At 42.2% G+C, this 25,362-nt stretch overlaps 1 protein-coding gene across 2 annotated transcripts in view; it reads right to left on the bottom strand.

Moving 5' to 3' along the window:
• Positions 1–25,362, bottom strand: part of LOC119723798 (sushi, von Willebrand factor type A, EGF and pentraxin domain-containing protein 1-like) — an 84,461-nt gene that overhangs the window by 23,643 nt on the left and 35,456 nt on the right. For both annotated transcript variants that reach the window (XM_038194663.1, XM_038194664.1), the window contains 23 exons: positions 23,669–23,762; positions 23,029–23,191; positions 22,344–22,471; positions 21,290–21,562; positions 19,630–19,764; positions 17,151–17,321; positions 16,824–17,006; positions 16,279–16,473; positions 15,440–15,688; positions 14,405–14,590; positions 13,081–13,260; positions 11,524–11,709; positions 10,610–10,858; positions 9,473–9,670; positions 8,497–8,697; positions 7,772–7,963; positions 6,692–6,946; positions 5,397–5,576; positions 4,295–4,489; positions 3,298–3,408; positions 1,770–1,901; positions 699–941; positions 280–483 (listed from right to left, as the gene is read on the bottom strand). In XM_038194663.1, the coding sequence (XP_038050591.1) occupies positions 280–483; positions 699–941; positions 1,770–1,901; positions 3,298–3,408; positions 4,295–4,489; positions 5,397–5,576; positions 6,692–6,946; positions 7,772–7,963; positions 8,497–8,697; positions 9,473–9,670; positions 10,610–10,858; positions 11,524–11,709; positions 13,081–13,260; positions 14,405–14,590; positions 15,440–15,688; positions 16,279–16,473; positions 16,824–17,006; positions 17,151–17,321; positions 19,630–19,764; positions 21,290–21,562; positions 22,344–22,471; positions 23,029–23,191; positions 23,669–23,762 (4,303 nt within the window). The remainder of the gene's footprint in view (positions 1–279; positions 484–698; positions 942–1,769; positions 1,902–3,297; positions 3,409–4,294; positions 4,490–5,396; positions 5,577–6,691; positions 6,947–7,771; positions 7,964–8,496; positions 8,698–9,472; positions 9,671–10,609; positions 10,859–11,523; positions 11,710–13,080; positions 13,261–14,404; positions 14,591–15,439; positions 15,689–16,278; positions 16,474–16,823; positions 17,007–17,150; positions 17,322–19,629; positions 19,765–21,289; positions 21,563–22,343; positions 22,472–23,028; positions 23,192–23,668; positions 23,763–25,362) is intronic.

The following is a 25,362-nucleotide window of genomic DNA, read 5'->3' as shown; positions in this document are numbered from 1 at the left end:
AGTAATTATGCATGCTCCAACTTTTCTGGATAAATTTTGTTTTCAAAGAAACAATGTCAAAAGCGACAATGTCAAAAGCTACAATTGTTTTTAGCTTGGTTTTATACGTTTTGTGTGGAATTGTAGAACATAAATGGAGCTTATAGTTATGGAACTATCATGATGTGCAAGTACGATGTCTTGTCCTTCATAATGTAAGAAGTGAAAACCATATGGTTTAAAAGGCAAAGTTTAGTTTAACTGGTATTATGTAACTGCCTCCAACCGTGCAACACTAACGTTTTGAGCAGCCAGGTAGGTATGCCATGCCTCCCTGCAGGGCTTCATGACTCCAGTGGCCTGAAGGTAAACAGATGTAAACATCTCGGGGATGCGTCCTGTCCAGAAACACGTAACCCTCATTGCAATGCACAGTGCAGTAATCGCCATTCTCGCAGGCTAATGCTCCATTAGGAGGGGGCTGAAGTGGTGGACAATTCAAATCTGTGAAATGAAATATAGAAATGGGGTCAACAAAGAACACACCTGGAGCAGGATCAGAACCTGTGACCATCGGTATACTGATGGTAGATTGTAGACAGATTGTAGACCTTGAGCATCAGGAAATATTAGATTCATGAAGAAAGGAGTATTGGGAAGAACAAGATTAAAAGATTATACACAAATGTTATAAGGTTCAATTCCCACTAATTACTCACCTTGCTCAACTGAAAAGACAAATTTGCAGATGTTTGAGTTGCCACCCACGTCAGTCGCTGTATATGTCACAACTACGTCCCCCCATCCATATGTTTGATGACCATTGGGCAAATTGCTTGTGACGTGAGGCATGCCAACATTGTCATCAAACTCTGGCTCCTCCCACTGCAGGGTGACAGGCAGGGTGGGGGCTTCCACCGCTGTATCATTAGGGCAACTCAGTACCCTTGGTGCTTCAAGATCTGATGACAAGCAGGAGAAACAGAGAGTACAATCTTCAGGCCAAGTGCACGACCTCAATGTTTTGCATTTTCAACTTCACATGGACAAAAAATGGCCAGATATTCAAATAAGGTTGGCAAAAGTCAATCCCAAGTCAAATCAAAAGGAAGGTGACAAGTAACAGAGGATAAAAAAAATGACATTTATCATTGCTTATCGTTGATCTTACAATGGATGGCTTCTGATGAACTTGTGATGGACTTGTAAATTAACACGTGATTGACACGTGATTGACATGTAATTGACACGTAATTGACATGTGACTGACAAATGATTGCATTGTGATTGACATGTGATTGACATGTGATTGACATGTGATTGACAAGTGATTGACAAGTGATTGACATGTGATTGACACATGATTAACTTGAGGTGACTTAGAACTATTACCTTGGCATTTAAATTTTATTTCCTTAGAATAACATGCAATTAATTAAAGGGCCAATGATTAGCTACGTTACATACCTAGTGTGGACATTGTTTTGTTTTCATGTAGTTAAGAAAAGCCTGTGAAAAAAACTCATTTTCCTCATTACTGTGAAAACTCTTTCAACCCAAATTTTTTTTCTATGATTTTTTTGAATGTTTTTCTTCATTTGCGACGGATAAGCCTAACCCCAAAATGCTTCTAAACCTGTTTTCCAGAGAGGGGGAAACCTTGTGTGGACGTGTGCAAGTCCACACAACGTATCTGAAACCTGGTTTATGTGGACATCTTTTGTTTGGAAGTCCACTCAGTGAATGCAATGCTTGTCCACTGTACTGTGAATAGCAGACTGCATGTTTACCTCTGACAGTGACTTCAGTTGTACATTGTTTAGTGTTCCCTGCTGTGTCCGTAGCCTCAAAATTGAAATAAATGATGCCAGGTCCAACATCCTGCTGTCTGACGCTAGCACCAGTGATGTTGGGGGTCACACCTTGATGAAAACACGGACAAAGTGGCAGTGAGTAAAAGCTGTGTTTGCATGGGACTTTTTGCCGAGACAATAGGAATATTTAAAAAGCTGGATCTTCTTAATGTTTGCACTTGAACATCTGACTGGAAAAAAAATAAACAAAGTAATATTCACTAATTAAGCTGTCGATAATAGGCATCCACAGCTGATCTTCCTATGTCCTTGCTCGTCTTAACATAAAACTCACAACGTTACAAAAACGTGAAACAGACTGGCCAGGCTAAGGTGTCAAGCATCAGCATGCACAATGTGCTACTGTAGTGTGACCAGTAGCCTGATGTTCAGCCTTCCTATGCTGCTTCACTGCTCTTATCATCACAGGGAATATGGACCTGACTGGTCAAAGTTATCAGTGATCTCAGCAAAAGTGTACAAGGGGTAGTTTTCTGAGCTGTACCCACTGGACTTAAATGTGGGAAAGTACCCATTGTCTTTGTGAATTTACCACAACAAAAGTAAAATGCAAACACAGCTTGGGTCACAAGGTACCTTCTACCGTTCTAGCATGGAACTCAATGACATGTGGGCAATTCCACACTAATGGACCAATTAGTTATGTTTATGGATGTTGCATATAAAGGGTAAAAGATGAGCTAGTGTTTTCTTTAGTTTTTTCCTATTCCTTGCTAAGATGAAAGTGACTAGGACAAGAAAGACAAGAGATGATGTCTTTTTTATTTGAGAAAATAACAGGTATATTTTCTGTGTTATACGTATGTAACATGGACAGACACACTGCAAGGAAAAGGGTGCTTAGGACAAATTCAGTTTCTAATAGGCACTTTCATTTGACATCATCAACCCATTTTACATTGCTATCAAACAAAAATAGATAAGTTTTTGCACTGGCTTCAAAGTTAGGATGTGATTAAGGTTACGTACAAACAGGGACAGACATTTTGTGACAAATGTCCAGTATAAATTCCGATTATAAAATATCAAATAATTCTTCACATTGACTCTGACCTGTCTAGGTTTTGACTGATAGCATTCCTCCAGGGTACATCTTCTTAAATCAGACAACATTAGCGGATCATTAAATGTTATGCTTTCTTTCTTTGTGACTTTATCTTTCTTTGTGACTTTATCTAAAATGTCTGTCCTTTGTTAGGTATGTAACACTTTTAAAAACAATATCCACCATATTTTTTAAAATACAAAACCAGTTATATCCTTTGCAGGTGTTCACAGCCTCCAATGTTTACAGCAAAAATTGAGAGACCAAGATTCTAGTTTATTATCAAAACTCAAAGATCTTCTCAAATGTCACACTTTTGGGCCCATTAGAGTGGAATTGCCCACGTATGAAACAAGTGTTGCTGTGCTGCAACCCATATCAACAGGCATTTACTCTTACCTGAATTGTCAGTAGCTGTAGGAGTCTCCACAGTGACTTTGATTGTTGATTCACCGAGGGGCAGGACATGGAACTGAGCAGGGGGGCATGTCATCTCAGGAGGGGTAATATCTGGGAAAAGAATGGCCAGAAAATGAAGCTTAACACATTGAATGCGACCTAGTTCAACATGTGCCCTTACATAGTGATCTGTACAGGAGACTCACACGCCCATATGGCTCTGGGGAAAAAAGGGCTAAAATCCAAGAATGCATCATCGGAGAGGAATACAAAATGCTTTCGGTGGTTCACAGTTAAAGGGAAAATACAACATTTGCAAACATCAAAAAATAAAACTACCAAATCATTTTGAAATACCTTGCTGGACTGTTAGTGAATGACAGTGTAAAGCATCCTGTAAAATCATGGCACCTGGTATACTGTCATTTTCAAGAAAAGTGGTATTTTTGTATCAATTTCCAACGCTTATCGGCCGATCAGCATTGGAAAAAACTGGCTTTTTTTTCAAATACTGGCCCCAGTTGACCGTCGCACTTGTTTGCAATCGATTACACACCTATGAACGGGTACAAGCAAGCTAGACCGGTTCCCTGACCTTACAATTCCCCAACATATGTAAAGTGCTCTGTTTCTTCTTAAATGGAGTCAGGGAACCAGACTACAGGAAAATGATTGTTTTTCTTGGTTTTTATAGCATTTTCGAACCCAAAACCTCAAAAAAGTCAGTGTAACTATATTTGCTATATATTTCCAACCCCCCAATTACATCCATTTCTGAAAATTACAGCAAAAGCAAATGATGTATATTCCCTTTAAATATACATATGACTCAGACAAGTTGTGTGGATGGGGGGGGGACATGGATGTTGTTAGAGGAGGGTTTGTGAAATGTGACACGACCAATAAAAGTCTCCTTTTTGCTTGCAAAACGATGTCGGAGTCGTGAATGGTTTCCAGTGGTGGTGAGTTAGGAGGTCAGCCAGCCAATATCCCTTACCCATACAAAAGCTGCTGGAGATGTCATTGGACCACTGGCTGTTACTATTGCATGATGTGGATCCATCACCCATCAGTGCATAGCCCGAGGCACATGTCATTTCACAGGTTGTGTCATAACCGACGGCATTGCCCGTGCATTGTGATGGGGAGAAGGTTCCATTCACTGGTGCTGTCAACGGGCTACAATACACAGCTGTGAACAAGAGAAAACGTGATGTAGTAGGCTCTTAAAGCATCTTTAAGGAATGGAAACCGGAATGGAAAGGAACGGTGACCAGGCCCAAGCCAGTTTTAAACATACTTGTTTAATACCAACCCAAGCACGTATATATTCCTGTTCATAAATACGTTTTGGTCAAAAAGTAAAAATTTCACAATTTTCCAATAATTTTGTTCAACAATTTTACTTCATGTTTTGTGAAACATCCCTCTGGCCATGTGTCTATGTGCATGTAGTGATAAAAATCTCCTTCTACGGAGATTGGTGTGCGCTAGGCGCAACCTGTGCGATGTGGTGCAGAACGCAGGAGTGCAGGAATAAAGTGTTTAAAACCACCCATGTGACTGGCTCTTGACCAATAGGAATGGGTAAACTGTCTAAGGTATTTACAAATAGCCAATCAAGAGGCAGAATCTATGGATTAGGAGATATAACAAACCATAATAATTTGCAGAGCCATGTGATGCTCTGCCTATGGGCTCCGTGCGCCAACAAAAAGAGGGCGCGTTTTTTCCACTTTTGAGAGCCCCTTGGACGAGACACCGCGTGTGCAAACTATACTGGTTCGCCCACGAAGTACGCACGACTTATTTATCCTGAATGTGCACAAAGCTAAGCCATAGTGTCTTTGTGCCTGAGCATCAAGGCATTGTCGGTCTGCGAATACGTTCAAATTTAACTTGCGATGGTCTCCCAGACTAATCCCCGCCCCCAATAACTTGGATCATTCGAAATACGCAGTGGATGGACCGGGAACCAGTCTAGGTCACCCCCAAGTCTCCTTTTCTGGCCACTGAAGGAGTACTTGTGCACGGAACCCATAATATACTGCCCTTGTAAGGCAAATCAAACACAGTGTATACAGATGTTAATTGTTTACCTGAGCATGATGGGATAGTGGCATTCCACTGCCCGTCCTGTCTGCATGCCAGATACTTGGAACCAATGAGCAAGTAGCCATCATAGCAAGAGAAGACGGCAACTGATCCTGACTGGTCCCCACATGTCTGAGACACGACGGCACCATGGGCTGGATGTGGCAAGTCTGGACACTGAATCTCTGGTGTAAGGAAGGAACACTCAAGATTGACAATCTGATTGGTTGGTTTATGGATCAAGACTTGTTACTGAGTCAGTCACAAGTCACCACACGTCACAAGTCCTCCAGTCCCACGCCAAGCTGCCAGCTATTCAAATGAGCTGGTTCAAAGGCATTCCTTTGTCATTGTTTTGACATCCCCGGTTACATGATCTGACTTGTCAATTGACTTGTAAATTGACTTATGTTTTGACTTGTGATTGATTCGATTACTGTACATCACTGTATGGATCATCAACCAACGGATATCTGTGGGCTGGGGCGATACAATCCTCCCCCCCCAAAAAAAAAATAATAATATAATTATTACCCTGCATTGGACATTTGGGAGACATCCCCATAGACTTGTGCACAAAAATTTTCAAACTTAAATGTGCCCTAACCCAATATTCCCTTGTCCTTTTCCCACGAATTTCGGTATGTTTACTAATTAGACCACGAGCAACAAATATAATCTAATTGCGACGGTAAAATTTTGCCTCTAAAGGGGGGCTGTATAATAAAAATTAAAAATTCACATTTCTGCTGTTTATTTATTTTCTGTTTTGCTTTTTTATAATATTTGAATACATTTCGCAATCAGTATGAACTACAATGAATACATTGAATGCATACATGACATGTTTTGACTGCCATTACAGGTCAAGTACTACCCTAACGCTTATTATTCATTGTACAGGGCCAGTATTGGGTTCAATGCTCTATATGCACGCCTCGTGGCCGATCGACCGCAAACTCAAAGAGGGCTCTGTTGAGCTGTTTGTCTCCGACTCGTGAAATATTGTTTTGACTAGCCGGCCCGAGTGAATGTCCCGGGCCGTGCCTCCGCGATTGATTTCCTGTGGAGCCGATTCTCGGCTTTGGATTTTGTTCACAGATAATAGGTAATTCAATCTGGAACCGATTCTTTTGGGCCCGGAACCGAAGATAGCGGGTACCTGGTTCTTAAAAATATTGGACTCGCAGTTCCGGTTCCCATATTGGAACCAGTAAGAACCGGGGAACCGCCGGAACCGCACAAGCCTATTTACTTGAGCGGTACCCATAGAAGACTTGGGTACCAGGAAGCCACTTACGTAAGACGTTGATTGTCAGCAAGCACTCAGCGGTGTTACCCGAGGGATCCCGTGCTGTGAAGGAGCGCTCATAGATGCCAAATGGCCAGACCGTGCCCATGACGTCTCCCTCACCTCCAGTCACATTAACCATGCCGGAGTTATCCTCAGCCGATGGCATCTGATAGCTGACCACATGGCCATTGGTGCAAGTGTCTGGCACTAGGTCCATGACGATATGCGGGCAAGGGGCCTGGAAGACTGGTGCCATAATATCTGCAGTGGAAATAGGCAGATAGGCGTTTTCCTTTCCTTTTTGACAAGGTACATTTTAGTGCCAATTCTGAATGGCATTGTGATTCTTGGATGTATCGTACTATTAACATGTAGGTAAACAGTACAGACAATTTCAAAGCATTGCTTACCAAAATTAAGTTCGCAAGATTTCGGAACTTGGTCCTTTTACCCCTGAAGGAGGACCAATGTCAGGAAGCTTGGGAACTTAATTTTGGTAAACACTGCTTTGAAATTGTCTGTACTGTTTACCTACATCACCAGTGCTACACAGCTTCTCTGTTATTTACTCTTTTTTGTATACTATTTACATGGTTTGAACGCAAAAACTGTACACTTGACGGCCTCCTGATGTGAAGCCGAGGAATGTAGTCAAACTCAGCCAAACTCTAGAGATTCACATTTGTACAGAAATAGCCCAAATTCAGTGTTTTTGAATGCTTACTTTCCATATTTAAAACCAAGAGGATGTATTTCGGACAAAAGGGTCTTTTTAAGGACCAGTATTTTTGCACTATTTTTCAAAACTAAACCCTACTACATTTACTTTATTTAAACCTCACATTACAATTTTGTTATAAAGTGATTATAAAGGGATCAGATCAGCAGAGTTATGGTCAAATTGTCACAAGTCAATCACAAGTCAAGTGGGAAGCTATTCAACCAAACTGCAACAAAGAGATTCGTTTGTCATTGGTCATCCACTGTTACTTGTGACTTGTAGTCCAGACTTGACTCTCCAAAAGGGAAACAACTATACGGCACTCCTGCTAATCACAATATAAAGCAATATAACAAGCCTCCAACCTTGGCAAGCATGCTGCTCTGGACTGGACCAGTTCCCTGAGGCAAGGCACAGCGTGGCTGAGACGCCAGTCAAGACAAATCCAGGCATGCAAGAGTAGCGACAGATGGTCCGGAACCGGGACGGCACATTGGTGCAGTTGTCAGGCATGATGACGCCGAAGGAAGGGGGCATCAGGACTGGGCAGTGCACATCTATAATAGAATGCACAGAAAGACAAATACACATTTGTTCTTGTCATCTATGGGGCTTGTAGTGTGAGCCCTCAAATACTCTTGCTATGTTGCTATGCCATACATGGCAGGTCCTTTGGTCTTCCCTTCACAATCAGTGTCATTTGGTTGTATCCAATGCCCTATTCAAAGGGTACTGATGACCAATTCATTTGAGCTCTCAATGGATAAATTTCTGTTCAACAAGTGACCTGGGTTCAATATTTACACTTGCACATGAACTGAACCCAAGTAATGTTTGTAGGTTATTCTATAAAAAGGCTCCGAAGTGTAACATTGTTCCTGTCCTCATTACCTCTGGACTTTGTAATTTGTCATTAATCATTAAAAATGACTTCCAAGTATTGCTTTATTTATTTGGTAGGTAGCTTGCTTTACATATTGGAGGAAGAACACATTAGGGAAGCGCATACAGAATTTACAAAATCATTCATATCAGAAGTTCAAATTGGCCCTCAAGAGTGTGTGAGTAGAGTCCTAACCCAAAACCTCACCCTCGCATTGGATGTTCTGGCCAGACCATGTCCCCTCCTCTGTGCACCTTCTCTGCCCATCACTTCCTCCAGCGACTGGCTGCTTGCCCTCTGTGCAAATGGTCTGGCATCGTGATCCGTAAGGGAGTAAGCGTGCCTTGGCGTCGCAACCTACCACGTACATGCTGTCCTCGGAAAAATCAAACATCGGACACGTCACAGCTGAGAGGGGAAAGACACAAAACCGACACAGAAATGATGTCAGTACGGGTCAAATTGAACTATGTGCACATGGCAAGCCGATTGGTTTGAGACGGTGCCTGCCAGACAAGAGCCAGTTATACATATCAGCTCAAATGACCACAATGTCTAAATTCTGTCCAAGTTTGAAGACAATTGATTCTGTGATAAGTGTCATAGACTATATGGCTAGTACCTCTCTGACAGGAATATGCATTTGCATGTTTGAATTGGAAAAAGTTGTTATTTGGAAATATTAACCCAACTATTAATGAACACGCACATTCCCATTCACTCTAATAATTGGTTTTCAGGAAATACATACAAACCCCCAAATGAGGCAAAGTTTGTAAAAAAAAAAATGAAAATCACGTACAGCTGGTTTTGCGAGCTCAATGATTGAACTACAAGGATTCACTTTCAACATACATTTTCGTGTCAGTAACAAGAGCACTAAAAATACAAGCAGTCTACAGCAGGTACTGACATTTCAATTCTGGTTACAATGTTCTCCAAATTCATACTCTTTATGCTTGAATGAGACAATTGAGCAAATTTGGCATGCAAGCTTGGCACTGTAAACTTACAAAAGCTTAACCATTTCAACTTCAGTGAAACTCGGTGCTAAAGTTTTGTTGAGTCAAATTCCAATTCTCATTTACAATTTTACATGAAGTAGCAACTGGTTTAAATAAGCTCTAAACAAAAGGATTTAATACTTAGGAAGTGGATAATTTGTGACCATGACAACACAAACCTTGACAAACTGGCTGCTCCCCGGTCCACGCTGCCGCCTCCCCACTCCGCCCACTCCATTCGCACGTCCGAGAGCTTGATCCAGACAACTGGTACCCCACCACGCAGCTAAAGTTGCACTGGGCGCCGTAGTAGTTGTAACAACGTTGGCCCAGGAAGTTGGCAAATGATGGGAATGGGTGTAAAGGGCAATGCACCACTGTGTCATAGAATACAGAGAGATTGAAGAATAACCCATAATGTGGTTAGTTGTCAACATGTAAACTGCAAGGTACATTAGTTTTTTAATATTCCCTTTATTTTGACAGGAAATTTTGATAACATGTTCTCTATTTACGAAGTTTGGAAAATACAACCAGATTTAGATTCTCTAAAATTAGAAGCCTTTTTTTAGGCAAAACCATGTCTGTGTGCATTCGTTCTTAAATACAAGGCACGTGTGTATTTTGGTAACCCTTTTGGTGGAAGGAGTCCAGAGTGCATGCATGCTACCTGAGCACGACTCACGTGAGCCTGGTGCCATCTCAGAAAATGGCCGTTGCCGATTAGTCTTTTTTGTACATTTTGGCAATTTGACCAGTTTATTCAGCCCAACACCGTTCTGTATTAGAAAATATAAAAAATGTATATGAAGTGAACCAGCTTTCGAAGAGTGTCTGTTGTGAAAATGCTGAACCTATGACTGAAGCTTAAACAAGTATCTGGCTATCAACATGAAAATAAACCTCTTTTTGTAAGCCAGGCTTGGTGTTGCAAGTGCACATGTTCACATCAAGATTTTGACAATTATAACCCAATATAACCTCAGCAGATAAGTGAAAACACAGGAAAATGGAAACCGAAAGAAAGAACTTCAGTTTAAAGCAATACAAAGCGCATGAAATGTGGGGCACTCCAAATTTTTGAGAATTTTGTACATTTACTTCAGACCAGCAATGCAAGTTTGTTTTTTGCACACATTGGAACATTTATTCATCCCAAAAGGAATGTGATGGGCACATGTATTGATGGAATAGCATGCTGTCCACACTGCATGTAGAAGTTTCTGAAAACCATTTTACACTCGAGGAAATTCAAGACCCTCTGGATCATACTTTTACAAAAATGAATAAGAGTGGTTACCAGTTGTTCATTTCACCTGTAATATTGACCACAAAGCGGCATGTTCCCTGGTTCCCAGCCCTGTCTACTGCTTGAATGAGGATAGCATGCAGGCCCTCAGGCAGTGCGACGCCTGGGTTCCGTGACGATGTGATGTTAAGCTGGTTGCCAGCATTGTCCATGACGACAGGCTGGGTCCATGTGACCACGGCCTCATCCCTTCCCCGGGGGGCCAACAGGCTAAAATCCTCTGGACATGTACCGTTGAAATGAGGGGCTGTAACATCTTTGAGAAACAGGACCCAAAAAAAGAAGACGTTTAGACCAGTAATTCCCCTTTGAATAATGTATTCAATTAAAAATCTACACTCCAAGTAATTGTCCAAAACTGTCTTACAGGTAATTCTGAAACTATTTGTATATTTGTAAATAAATTTAGTCCACCTGAAGAAAAAACCTGAAGTCCAGGAAAATATTCTGTTTTCGTACCACTGTGATGATATGTGATACTGAAATCACAAGTTTTACAAATAATATTCGAGTTTAAGATTTGAAGATCAATGCGGTTTGTTTAGTAGGAATTAGGGAACTCAAGCATTGAAAACATTCAGAGAAACTGGTGGTTCCGATACTTAGATAATTCTCACTGTTTGGGAAGTATTCAGACTGCAAGTCCAAGTCATGATAACTACACATTAGCTCTGCTTAGTGTAGGCAAGAATGTGTGTGAACGTCTGTATTCATAGGCTTTTATATAATAAGATTCAGTGCAGAATGAGCACAATTCCTGTACAAGTGCTGTAGGCACAACACGTCAACCATCCACACAGAATTCTGTGGTGCAGAGCCATGTCATTGGGCCTTGACTGTAAACAAGACACTTCTAATCCACCAAAAACCCAAATTGTAACTGTAGAATTGTGCCACAGGTCCGCCCTCAAACAAGCATACCTTGGCAGAAGTGTCCATCATCGTTGTCACTCCATTCCCCGGTTGCCAGACACGTGTGAGTTGCAATACCCACTAGCTGGTACCCATCCTCACAAGCCAGTGTGCAGGTGTCACCAAAGAAGTTCTCACGGGACTGGCAAGTTACGGTAGTGTGGTCACTCTGGACAAGCGGGGGACATGTCACTCCTAATTGCCAGATTGGGAGGAAAAATGTATATATTTTATTTTATTTATTACTTCTGGTACTGAAACCAAGGATTCCCCAAAAAGTGCCCTAAGCGCTGTATTAAGCTCGCAAGGCTGAAGAAACCTGTAGAGAGAAGTGAATGAGAAGAAATTACAGTTTTAGAGGTGGGAGGTAAACCCCAGAAGAATATTCTGGGGGAAACCCACGGAATCAGGCAGGGACTGCAAACCCAATCCACATGTTGGCCCGGGCAGGATTCAAACCCGGGTCGCAACGGTGGAAGACGAGGAAAGTACCGCTATGCCAACCTGACTCCTAGTTGTGCATACAGTTAAGAAGAAGGGTAAAAGCCCGCATGAGAAGAGGAGATACATGTCGTATTTGGCGGTTAAAGACAGAGAAAGTTTTCATATGGGGTACATTATTAATAGGTGGCGCAGTTAACCCTTTCACCGTCGATCTTACAAATTTCGCAACCCGAGTGTATAATGAACCCCCTCTCCAAAATACGTCAATTGAGGTTGCACTCATCATTTGTAAGATCACAGTAACCTTATACGATGATAAGTCTCCCATGTTAGTTGATAAATCTGTCAAGTTTTTTTGCACAAAATGGTGGATTTTCCACTTCCAGTTTTCAATAGCAGGTGCTAATTTCAAAGGTAGGCTCTCTGTCTGGTCAGATGATTGTGTCAAGTCGCCCCCTGGCCGAGTAGCCCCAGATGTCATGAGGTCGAGTGAAAAATAATCCTGCACCTCTGTTCTTGTCCAAATAATCCTGGCGTGAACTGGTTAAAAGGTTAAAGAACAGTAAGTCTGTATTCAAAACAAGCTTCCATAGCTATGGATATGTCTATTGTCAGCTTGTTCCCCTGTAGTTCTTATCTGTCAAGACCTAGACAATGGCTCTAGACAAGATATTGGAACGCAGCACAACCTTAGTTTGCAGGGCGAAACGTTATTACTATTTGGACAATTTAAGGTGAAATGTTATTACTATTTGGACAATTTAAGAATAGGATTAATGTCAGTGCTGTAGAGAGAGACACATTATTCCTCATAGGTAATTCAAACAGTGAAACTTGGGAGTAGACACTGGCACATTACTCCTTGTAGAGGTGGACATGTCATTCCTATTTGGGCAATTAAGGGAAAAGAGTAGAACACAGTCGTAGCAGTGGGTATTTTATTCCAACATGGGAAGTTAAAGAGTAAGACCTATCCGAAAAGGAGTATTGTTTTCTATTAAAGGCTATGACACTTCACCATAATGTTACGATGGCAAAGCCTTTGACAGAAATTCCTGGTTATTAATACGAGATGCGTGTGGATTATTATTCTTAGTTGGGCAAGAATGAATTTGTCCTTACGCTGGCACTGTAGCTCAGTGCCCGACCACAGGCCAGTGTCCATGCAAATCCTGCGTTCAGATCCTCTGATGCGTTCATATCCAGGGCCGCATGCGTAGCTACACTCGTCCCGGAAATAGAAAGGCGGGGAGCAGTCGCTCATGACACTCAGGGAGGTAGCTGGCTCCCTGCACTCAATCACTGGTAAACAAAGCAGCAGAAAAATAAACATTAAACTTTTTATGATTTTTTTTTTGCCTGTGGAGAAGATACCTTACAGGAATTTGTACAGTGTGTTTTTCAGATAACTTTGATTGGCAAGTAGAATGAAGCAGTGATACATTATTTTCTTTTGATTAAATTTTGGTAGAAATAACGAAGCGTGACTGAACCTGTGACATCTGTGACACCATCTTGGCATCTATCAAATGATCTATCCAGCCCTATTTTGGCATTTCCTCAAATTGTTTTCATGTCTTTAATTATACATGTATGTCATTTCTTTATCAGAAACTGCAGAGATGGGCAAAACCCTAATATTTGAAAGTTAATCTCAGCAAACTATAGTAGCATCGAGTGGCTGTTTGAACTGTGCTGAATTGTGCTCAACCCATCAACTTTCTGAGGCACCTTTTTTTTGGGGGGGGGGGCAGCTGTGTAATATTCAATGTCTTCTTGAGCGATAACAAAATCTTTCAATGAAAACTTCAATAGTATTATACAAAAAGACAAAACATATTTCATTGAATCGGTACTTTTGTAATGGAAATAAGGTACTACATAATGTAAACTTTTTAAAAATGAAATTCATGTTCTCCCCACAGCACATTTACAGCTGAAAATGGCCCATAGTTCAGTTGTGCAGCCAAGGGAAGTTCACCAGGCCAAGTGTTGAAATTGAGTCCATCACAAGTCCCCACAAGTCCCTGTAAGTCCATCATAAGTCCTTCAGTCTCACATCAAACCACAAGCTATTCAAATGAACTGTAACAATAGCATGTGATGGACTCGACTACAACACTGACCAGGCCTGTGCCCTTGTACCCCTCACCCCACCCTCCCCTCCACCCCTCACCCCACCCTCCCTTGCACCCCACCCTCCCCTGCACCCCTCACCCCACCCTCCCCTGCACCCCTCACCCCACCCTCCCCTGCACCCTACGCTAAGAATTTAGAGTAGAAATAATAGCTTTGTATTGTCTGAAACTATGGACCAGACTCATTAAGAAAATGATGATCGCCAAGTGTTATCCTGCAAGTTAGGCATCTTATTTGTTTTTTTTTTGTCAGTGGTCACTTCTGTCTGCTTGGTTACTGACACTGAAGCATAGTGATCGTTACTCACTTGGACAGCTGGCCGGACTGCCCGTCCACACCATGCTACCCTCAAACTCCTGTAGACAGACCCGCTCTTCTGAGCCATGTACGGCAAAACCCTCATTACATCGGATGGTACAGACTGAGCCCAGGTGCTGGGTACAATGCTCAAAGTAGCCATTGATTGGGTGGCCAAGCATATCGCAGGACAGCACTACAGGCAAGGCAAAACACAGGCAAAAAAAAGAGAGAGTGCATGTTCAGATTATTATGACAATGCAATGCACTATGCAATACAATACAATTACAAATTGTCAAATTTCATGCAGCATTGTGTTTAATTGTTTCTTGGATTTCAACCTGCCTAGCTTAAGCACAGTCCCAAGTGACAAATATCAGGACTTCTATAATGTTGATTCTTCAGCAGTGTTTCATCTACCGGTACCTATGCCCATCATGTGATGAATTCACCACGGCCCGACAAGTATGAAAACTCATTCCTTTCTTGGAATAGGTTGCACACAAGTTTGTTATTTAAAGAATCAAAACCATCTGTTCACAAAAACACCCCGAAAAATTGTGGCTGTTAAAAAGTTGGTTCCATTAAACAAAATCCAAGCTACTTTATCACATCAGTGCATTCCATACTCTTCCAGAAATTGTGCTAACACCATCAGAGGGATAAAAAAAAAACCTTTAAAGTGATTTTTACATGAAGTGTTGATGGCAAAATTATAGTAACATGCCAGCTTGTTGAACACAGCTGCATACGTTTATTGTTTGGATGGTCTGTGTCCACACTTCATGTAAAAATCAACTTAAATGCACTGGGTGGACAACATCCGAGAATGGTGACACCATTGAACTGACAGCAGCAGCACTGGAAAGACGGGCTGTGGTGGGAGCGGAGCCAGTGATCCCAACTGTGTATAATTTGAGGAGGAGACCACGGGCAAATGCCTATGTCTAATGAATGAATGAGGTCCGGGTGTGGGTTCCTTGTCAACTAACTGCAACATTGGTACTGGGGTGGTTGATACATGTGTTGCATTTTTAGGCTTACCTATGACTTTGATGATAAAGCTGCAGATTGCGGTATTACCAGTGGAGTCACTGGCATAGTACGTCACAGAGTGCCTGCCTTCCCCTAGCAGTAACGGCTGACGGACATTGCTAGTAATGACGGGAACCTCGCCCGAGTTGTCGTCTGGGCGCGGTTCAGGCCACGTGGCGTTCACTGTGATCTGGCCTGAGTCAGCCGTGACGTTGAAGTTGGTTGGACAGGACTCATGAAAGTCAGGCGGCGCTATGTCTGTGGAGACAAATTGACAGATGAATTATGGTCTATGGTAAAGGTATTGCTGGAGTCTGCTGATGCTTTTTCGTGGAAGTCTCCCATGTCAAAGCTTTAAAACACTCAACGTAAAGGACTTACAAGACGATATTTGGACAAGGCATAAGCTTGTTTTTTTAACTCCCTTTGTACCTGTTTTTTACATAACATGAACTTCTCATTTCAGTGTTAGGTCATGTCCAAATCTTTGCTTTCCCTAGCAAAAATTCTCAGGCTGAACATGAAAAATAGCCTATTACACAAGCTAGCAAGGAAATCTGGCTGGGATCAATGTACATGCACGTATACATCTTGTAATAAAGGATTCATTGCTTGAAGTTTGGGCAGAATTCTGTGCCAGTGCTTCGCTCAAAATGGTGATCATAAGTGCAAAACTATGTGGTTAGCTATCAGGACCTAACTGCTTAGAAGAGAACATTGCTTTAAAAAATTATGTGCTGTTAAAAAAACAAAAATGGGAAAAAAAAGTGCTGAGAATCAGTGAATAGCAAGATACAAATGTGTCATTTTGGTCGGTAACATGAATGTTTAGCAGACACTGGTCTTACCCATGCAACCAGACTGCCTGTCAGCATCAGTCCATTGACCATCGGCTTGGCATGTGTACGAAGCCACGCCACTCAGAAGGTAACCATGACGACAGAGGACATGGCAGGTGGTGTTGTAAGCAGATGGAACAGCTGAGCACTCAGAGGGTGTGTAGATGGCACTAGGGAGGGCTGGCAGCGCTGGGCAGTTCACGACTAAAGAGATACAGGTCAAAGGTCGTGGTGGATAAATTTAGCTGATTACACTGGCCCCATCTTTAAGGTTTGTAGCATTTCTGATATTGCATGCACAGTTCTGCGGGCACAGGATGCACCTCAGAGAATTTGTCTTCCACAATTATGCAATTTTTTGTTGGAAAAATGACGTCTACTAATATTTTGCTACAATTGGAAATACATGTATTCTCAATTTTCTTTCATTACATATACCATTGTTTTCAACTAAATTCGTAAAAAAAAGTGTTTTTTTTTTTCTCTGAAAACCATGCAATGGGTCTGGAGTCTTGATTGGAGAGTACCCCCACCGTGTTGGATATTACACCCACCTTGACATGTGAGCAGGGTATCAGACCATTGACCATCCTCCATGCACATCAACTCATGATTACCACTGACACGAGTGTAGCCGGTCCGGCAGCGGAATTGACAGCGGTTACCATGGAAGTAGGGTGCCAGGCAAGCCACGACGGTGACATGTGAAGGCACGGACAACGAAGGACATCTCACCTCTGGAGGTGAAGGGAGGAAACAACCAAAGAAATTTGGAAATACTCAGTCCAAACAACAATGCTCTACATCAGTGAAGGTCCATTTTTAGGGTATATCCTGCAAACGCAAAACTGACTAGACGAAGTGTAATTTCTACAACTTACGTTCGCAGATAGCATCAGTAGCAGCATCCCAGAATCCACTAGGGCCGCAGCTGATGCGACTGTCTCTTGGCTGGTACCCTGTGTCGCATTCTACATTGCACGTGGAACCCGGAACACGCTGGCAGTCTGCCTGCACATTGCCGTGGGGGAAGGTCGCTGGACACTGAATGGCTGAAAGTTTGATATGCAACCATTTTTTATTACAAATTCCTTTATTAACCATAACAGTCTTGAAACCCTCAATTTGAAGATGAAGGCTTTAGGGTCCATATAGGCCCTAACAATTATGTACATGTATAGGCATTTATTTTTAATGGTCACAAGACGTGACTGAAAATACACATGAAGAGGCATGGAGGCTAGTTTACACTTTGCATAAAGGTTTAACAAACTGTACGTCTCAAAAACATGCAGGGGTTGAAATGTTTCCAACTTCTGTGACTTTGCAGTGTTAAAACTTGCTATGACGTTACAAATGTGGGCAGAGCATTAACCAGGGTGGTCTCTGCCAATATTTGTTCGCAACCGGTTTCTCTGGCACCACAGTATAACATAACTGTGCATAATGTTTTGGATTTGTTTCTTATTAGGGGGGGGGGGGGGAAGGAGAGGGTAGGGGTGGGGGGAATTAAAACAAATGACATCCTGTGATTTTGCTCTTATTTTCTGGGAACAAGTTCACATTATATAAATCTTGAAAGCTGTAAGGGCTAAGCTAGCATCCTCAAATGATCTGTGGGGCCCACTGACATGGTCATATCCAGATTCCCATCACTCATATACTCCAGGTACATCACTTAAAGTTGCATAACCTAAGATTTGAAATTTGGGCCTCGGGGTTACTGTACAGGCACTCCATATACTGAAAAACTCCAAGATTTATTGTGAATTCCTTTGTTGAAATGGTATTTTTTTGCACTAGGAAATAAATATTCAGCAGTTTGTTTTCATTTTTTTTGAGTAGCATGATTAAGTTCAAATTTTCCCTATGAGTTTGAATGTTTTTTTATTTAAAAGACTCCAAATACATTTGTGATTGTGTGGTACCACATGAAAATAGTAGAGTATTGATATTTATTTACAAGACAATAAATCGGGGGAGAGATTGGGGGAAAATGAAAAATCCACAAAATAATCAGCAGAGGGTTTGAGAGTCACCGAGGACCCCAGAGCAACGTAGGGTGTAAGGTACATGTTTGCCAATGAGGACCCCAGAGCAACGTAGGGTGTATGGTACATGTTTGCCACTGAGGACCCCAGAGCAACGTAGGGTGAATGGTACATGTTTGCCACCGAGGACCCCAGAGCAACGTAGGGTGTATGGTACATGTTTGCCACCGAGGACCCCAAGCAACGTAGGGTGTATGGTACATGTTTGCCACCGAGGACCCCAGAGCAACGTAGGGTGTATGGTACATGTTTGCCACCGAGGACCCCAGAGTAACGTAGGGTGTATGGTACATGTTTGCCAATGACGACCCCAGAGCAACGTAGGGTGTATGGTACATGTTTGCCACCGAGGACCCCAGAGCAACGTAGGGTGTATGGTACATGTTTGCCAATAAGGACCCCAGAGCAACGTAGGGTGTATGGTACATGTTTGCCAATGAGGACCCCAGAGCAACGTAGGGTGTATGGTACATGTTTGCCACCGAGGACCCCAGAGCAACGTAGGGTGTATGGTACATGTTTGCCACCGAGGACCCCAGAGCAACGTAGGGTGTATGATACATGTTTGCCACCGAGGACCCCAGAGCAACGTAGGGTGTATGATACATGTTTGCCACTGAGGGCCCCAGAGCAACGTAGGGTGTATGGTACATGTTTGCCACCGAGGACCCCAGAGCAACGTAGGGTGTATGATACATGTTTGCCACCGAGGACCCCAAGCAACGTAGGGTGTATGGTACATGTTTGCCACCGAGGACCCCAAGCAACGTAGGGTGTATGGTACATGTTTGCCACCGAGGACCCCAAGCAACGTAGGGTGTATGGTACATGTTTGCCACCGAGGACCCCAAGCAACGTAGGGTGTATGGTACATGTTTGCCACCGAGGACCCCAGAGCAACGTAGGGTGTATGGTACATGTTTGCCACCGAGGACCCCAAGCAAAGTAGGGTGTATGGTACATGTTTGCATTTGCCTAAAGGTAACCCTTAATATACCCATTTATTTTGAATCTATAAACCTTTATAGGTTAAAACCATTAAGTTACAGTAAAACCTCAGGAATTCCACATTCAAACCGGATTCTTTAAAAATCATGAAATCTGGAAAAATCCTGACAAAAAATTTTGAAATTAGGAAAAATCCTGAAATATCTCACCCTGAATGAATGTTTGGTGGCTGTTTGTACTCCAAATCCATTCCTATGGGTTTTGCTAACACCATTTTCATGAAACATTTTGTAAACATAAATATCTCTTTTTTTTTTAATTAATAAACAAAATTTAAAGAGAGAAGAGAATTAAGACATACTTCCAGAGCAAGATAATCCATCGGGGGCCAGAGTGCTTCCATCTGGGCAAGCACAGACTCGATAGGTGGGTGTTGGAAGACAGAGACTGGAGCAACCGCCGTTGGTTAAAGGACCATCCACGCAGGCATTGGAAACTGAATAACACAAGCATCACACAAGTCAGATTATTTCATGATTAACCCTGACCTGCCATGATTCTTCAAAACCTACCAGACATTTTTGGAGGATTCTGAGGGATTGAGAAAGCTACGGCTAATAGCCGATACTACTTTCTATGGGGCTTGACGTCAATTTAAACAAGGTATGCCCTTCACAGATGTAGTTTTATAAGCACTGCTTTCTCACGGCTGTCCGAGAGCTCATGACCAAAATTGGATGCCCTTTGAAAACTTTGAAGTATGGAGTATAGTCCTGGAGTGGAAGACTAGAGGAATCAGAAGGATTCCAAGCAAAAAGTCAAGGGTGAGAAGGCTAAACTCTACTCTCTGAGGGTAATATTTTGCGAATCGGTATGTCATGCCACTACCCTCCATGCATAGTGGATGCAATACAGCAAGTCAGCAAAGACTTCAAGCGGAGTGGGTTAGAAGGGGCACCAGATGATAGCTGGATATTCATTTGCATTATATCAGAACACTGTCAGCTTGGCATTTCTTGCAGGGTATGGTGGTTAACATCTTGATAACCAGCATTATCAGGCATCACACTATTCTTCAAATGCTCAAATAGACTATAACGGCCTGTTTGTTTGGCATAGGTCCTGATCCGGATTTGGGATCCTTTCGTTTGTTTTGCTCGGATCCTGATCTGGATCACGGATCTCAAGGATCCTTCCCGAGAGGGGGATCAGTGTGATTATCAAAATGGTGACTAACAATCGACACTAATTGTTAAGCACTATGATACCTTTCGTATTAAACGTTATATAAGCACCACATTATACGTGTAATGGTAACATTAAGGAGACACTTTATCGTAATTTCTTCGCACAATGGGAGACATCGGTCATTAGGGAGACATTTTCATGTCTCCCTAATGTCAGAGCCCCCCTTTAGAGGCAAAATTTTACCGTCGCAATTAGGTTATTTTTGTTGCTTGTGGTCTAATTAGTAAACGTACCGAAATTCGTGGAAAAAGGACAAGGGAATATTGGGTTAGGGCACATTTAAGTTTGAAAACATTTGTGCACAAGTTTATGGGAATGTCTCCCAAATGTCCAATCCAGGGTAATTATTATTAATATTATTACTACATATTTACTTTTGGCTAGTCACGTGACTTAAGATCTGGATCAGGCACAGTTTTGTTGTTGTAGCACGTTACTGATTCTAAGGATCCAGAAACAAACCCTCCCTACTTTAGAGGCCCACATGCTTATTAACTGTTTGATATTATGGAATCACTATTCTGGAAAAAGACTACTATTACCCCTGATTGGCAAGCCTTTAAGTTCTCAGATCAATCCAACTTCCTGGGAGCATACAAAGTCATATGCAGCTCAACTGTTACAAATACGATGTATCAGAGCAAGACCACCGTTACCCCTGACTGTCATGCTTATAAATTCCTGAATCCAGCCCAATTGCCAATGTTAACAGCTGCATGTTGGGTATAGCTCTAGTATCAGTAAATGGAACAAAGATGAATGATGCCACTCACAGGGATCATGATCCTGACTGCTGTAGGCATATAGCCCGTTCAGTCGCGCAAAGTCAGCTGACCCCACGGTAGCATTGTTGGCCCCTGTGTCCTTGTCAGCCCTCATGAGGGCACGCTTGGACCAATCAGACCAGTAGATGTAGGGACCATGCAGGGCAATGCTAAAGGGGTGGTTGCTAGGGCCAAGGTCGATGAGAACAACCCGGGTCATGGAGCTCAGGTCCAGGGCCTCTATCTTGTCTGTCTTGGCATCACACCAGTACAGCTTGTTGGCTAGATTGAATGGGAAAAAAAAGAAGAGTTAGAATCAATTAATAACACGTCATCAAAAATCAAGACACATATCAATCACACGTTATCAAGTCTCAAGTGTGCATGGTGATTTGACTTGTGATTTCGCTTGTGACTAAGTTAAGATTGGCTTGTGACTACGTTGTGATTGGCTTGTGACTAAGTTGTGATTAGAAGGAAATCAAAGTCAATTCTCAAATACGGTCACAAGTAATGGGAACGAGAATAGCAAAGGAATGCCTTTGTAAAAGCTTGCTTGAAAAGCTTGTGCATTAATTTGGGGCTGGATGGCTTGTGATGAACTTGTGATCCTTCTCGACTACAAGAATGGGAGAAATAGAATGTTACATCCTTCAGTTCAATAGGCTTTTTCCAATTTGGGCGATTCACAAAGCAGTGCACCACCCAGAGTTTGCCACAGAGAGTTCATTTTTCCCAGTGCATTGTGGGAGATGGTCGACAAAATCGCCGCGCGGGACATTTGAAATTGTTAGTTTTTCCGGTCAGTAGTTTCGTAAGCGTATGATTTGAGTATACATTTGCCCTTTTCTTTTCTTTTTTTATCAATATGGTGTTTTTTTGTACGGCGGCAGAACGCTATGCCCCAATCTATAACAAATTAGCTCAAGTTGTCTACTGACACTCGTTCAAATGGGTCATGTTTTGTAAACTTGAAAAATGGACTCTCCATGGCAAACTCTTGGTGGCGCACTGCATTGTGAATCGCCCGAATTGGCCTGCATTGTTTATTCTGTTGACCTACCTCTGAAATCCAGAGCCAGTCCATTCGGCCATGCCAGTGAGGTGTTAGCCAGCACCACCCTGTTGCTCCCATCCATGTAAGCCTGCTCTATCTTGGCTACTTGTCCCCAGTCTGACCAATATAGAAGCCTGTTGGTTCAAAACAAAATAATGAAAACCAAACTCATTGCTACTCAATGCTATTTCTCTTGTGCTGCTTCCCCACACCCCATGATAAACAACTTGAAGATGAACGTCAGTACACAGCCCTTATAAATCTGAATTGCAGGATTTTTAAAGGTGGGGTGGGGGGGGGCCTAGCTGATTTGTTAAATTCCAGGATTTTTAAAGGGGGGGGGGGCTGGCTGATGTATTAAATTTCAGGATTTTTAAGGGTCGGGGGCTGGCTGATGTATTAAATTCCAAGATTTTTAAAAAAAAGGGGGGGGGGAGGGGGGGGGGCTGGCTGATGTATTGAATTCCAGGATTTTTTAAGGGGGGGGGGGTCTTGCTGATGTGTTGTAATCAGCACATACATTGTGTACAGTGACCAAGTGCCTTAAGCAATGAACAGAAATTCACAATATTGTGCAACATTATTTGAAAAGGAACACTGGGCTTTCGCAAATGGTCAGATGTTACAAGGGGACATGTTCAGCCATGCTCTTTCCACATTCCCCTTCCACAACAATCCAGTCCAATGTTACCCGTTGCCTGGGTCTGCTAGGATGGCCCGTGGGTGCTCTATGTCTGTGCGGACCAGAATCTTGCGATCGCTGCCGTCCAGATGGGCCACCTGGATACTGGGTAAGCCCATGTCAGTCCAGAAGAGAAGACGAGAGGCAGGGTCAATTGTCAGGCCATCTGGTGCTGAGAGGTCAAAGAGCAAATGCGGCAGAAAGGTAATACAATTAAAAACATATTCATAAATACCTAAGACAGTTTACCCATTCCCATTAGTCGAGAGCCCATCACGTGGCCCGTCTTAAATGGAAAAAGACCGGCTCGCTGGTCTTAAACACTTTTCCAGTGTCACATGAAATTTGGACTCCTATGAAATTCGGTGCGTTTTACCGTTTTATTGGTTGAACATTCACAATCCTCATGTAGGCATGCTCAATACTACCAGTGAGTCAGTATTTCATAGTCCTAAATTCACAGCGCACCGCCACAGCTGCATTCTGCACGACATCGCGCAGTACGCATGCCCTAGAAAGGAATCAGTTTGAAAAGAACGAAAGTGTACTTCTTAGGAAAGTACTGGGCTCAGCAGCTTCATGAAATTTGCCGATGGTCTAAAAGGGTAACTTTTTGCTCACATCTAACCTGAGAGATCAATGTACTAACTTTCCACATGCTCATGCGTGAACAGAATCTCCTGCGAGCCATTGATGATGTATGCCCTGCGTATTGTGTTCTGCACAACATCCGACCAGTACACCTGTGCAACAAATCATGAACAAAATAGACATCCACTGTCAAAGATGGTACGTCCATGTCATGGAGGGCAGGTACCCTAACAATCAAGTTTGAATCAATTCGCTGATAGTATGAGCTTTCAAATGAGACATTACATCACATGTCAGTTCCCGACAAGTGACAGATGAAATAGTATCAATTTTTGAATTAGAAGCATTCCAATCCTGATTCTTGAGTATTATCCTAAGCCTCCTAACTACCTGTGTCCAGGGGTCATACTAAACAGTGTCAACACAGCGTCAACACACTCCAAAGCGTCAACACAGCGTCAACACAGCGTCAACACATCCAAAATGCATTAATATTGACAAAAGCAGTATGTAACCCATACAGTATGGACAGAAACAAGATTTGTGCTTAAAATCAATAGGTTAAACGTCTGAAAATCGCGATTTTTAGTTCAAGAAAATTGGCTCCCCGTGCCGCTCCGAAATCGGCTGCCGAACACCCGCCATGTTGCCTCAGTGGCAGCGCGGACCATACCATTATTCTAAAGGGTGATAGCATTGTACAATAAACCAACAGAGAGGGACGCGGCCGGGGTCGCCAGTGTTAAAAATATCTGCAAAGACTAACAATTTAATGCTGTGTTTACGCTGCAATTGCCTTTGTTGTTTAATTTTCTTTACTTGTTCGTTGGTATTTACATTATTGTATAAATTGCACTTGTTGTTTTTCATGCATGTTTGTTTTTATTCTTGCGAAATAATAAATGAAATGAAATATTTTAAATGGATTTTTTTTGCTGTCTTGATGTGTAGTCTTGGAGTGTAATCCTCATGTTAGTCCTTCTGGCTTTTTATTTATTTATAGTTTTATTAGACGGGGTGTATAGCCTCATAAGTTAAATTAAAAAAAAAAAAATCCGATGGTTCCTACTGTAAAGCGAGAAAAAGTTTAAAACAGTCTGCAGCAAGGCGCCCTCTGTTGTTTATGACAAGATAATGTCATTACCTACACACCCCTACTTGAAATGGTGTAGTCCAAGCTTTGTGCGAAGTCAAGATGGCGGACAACGGCCGTGCAAGTTAAGGTCATTTTTTTCGCGTGAAAATACGATATTTTTAACAACGAAATGGAAACTCAATCCAATGGAAATTCTCTTTTATTGTATGTTTCACAATTATATGCCCTTTTTGTCAATTCAGAATGTGTTTTGGATGTGTTGACGGTGTGTTGACGCTTCTGTCATGTGTTGACGCTGTGTTGACGCTGTGTTGACGCTGTGTTGACGCTGTTTAGTGCGACCCGTGTCCAGTTGCCAACTGCAGCAGGATACAACTTTGGCATTGTTCAATGGGACTAGCTCCCATTGTCTCAGAAGGGACAGCTTATTCACTGGTGTTGATAGCTCAATGCAACAAGGTCCCAGAGACTATGACACCTTGTTGCATCAAGAAAGGTTAATGTTAATGTAAGTACATTTGTTTGCACACGGCACATACTTTTAAAACTGTGTTGGAAGACATAAACAAATATTTTTTCTTAAGTTTGTACTTTTTTTGTACGAAACTACCTTCCTTCCATTGTTTGCATGTAAGAGAAAAAACCCTAGAATATTT

This window comes from Patiria miniata, unplaced genomic scaffold, assembly GCF_015706575.1.
Source record: "Patiria miniata isolate m_02_andy unplaced genomic scaffold, ASM1570657v1 HiC_scaffold_17, whole genome shotgun sequence".
Taxonomy (NCBI): Eukaryota; Metazoa; Echinodermata; class Asteroidea; order Valvatida; family Asterinidae; genus Patiria; species Patiria miniata.
This window is presented reverse-complemented; position numbering and strand designations above follow the sequence as displayed.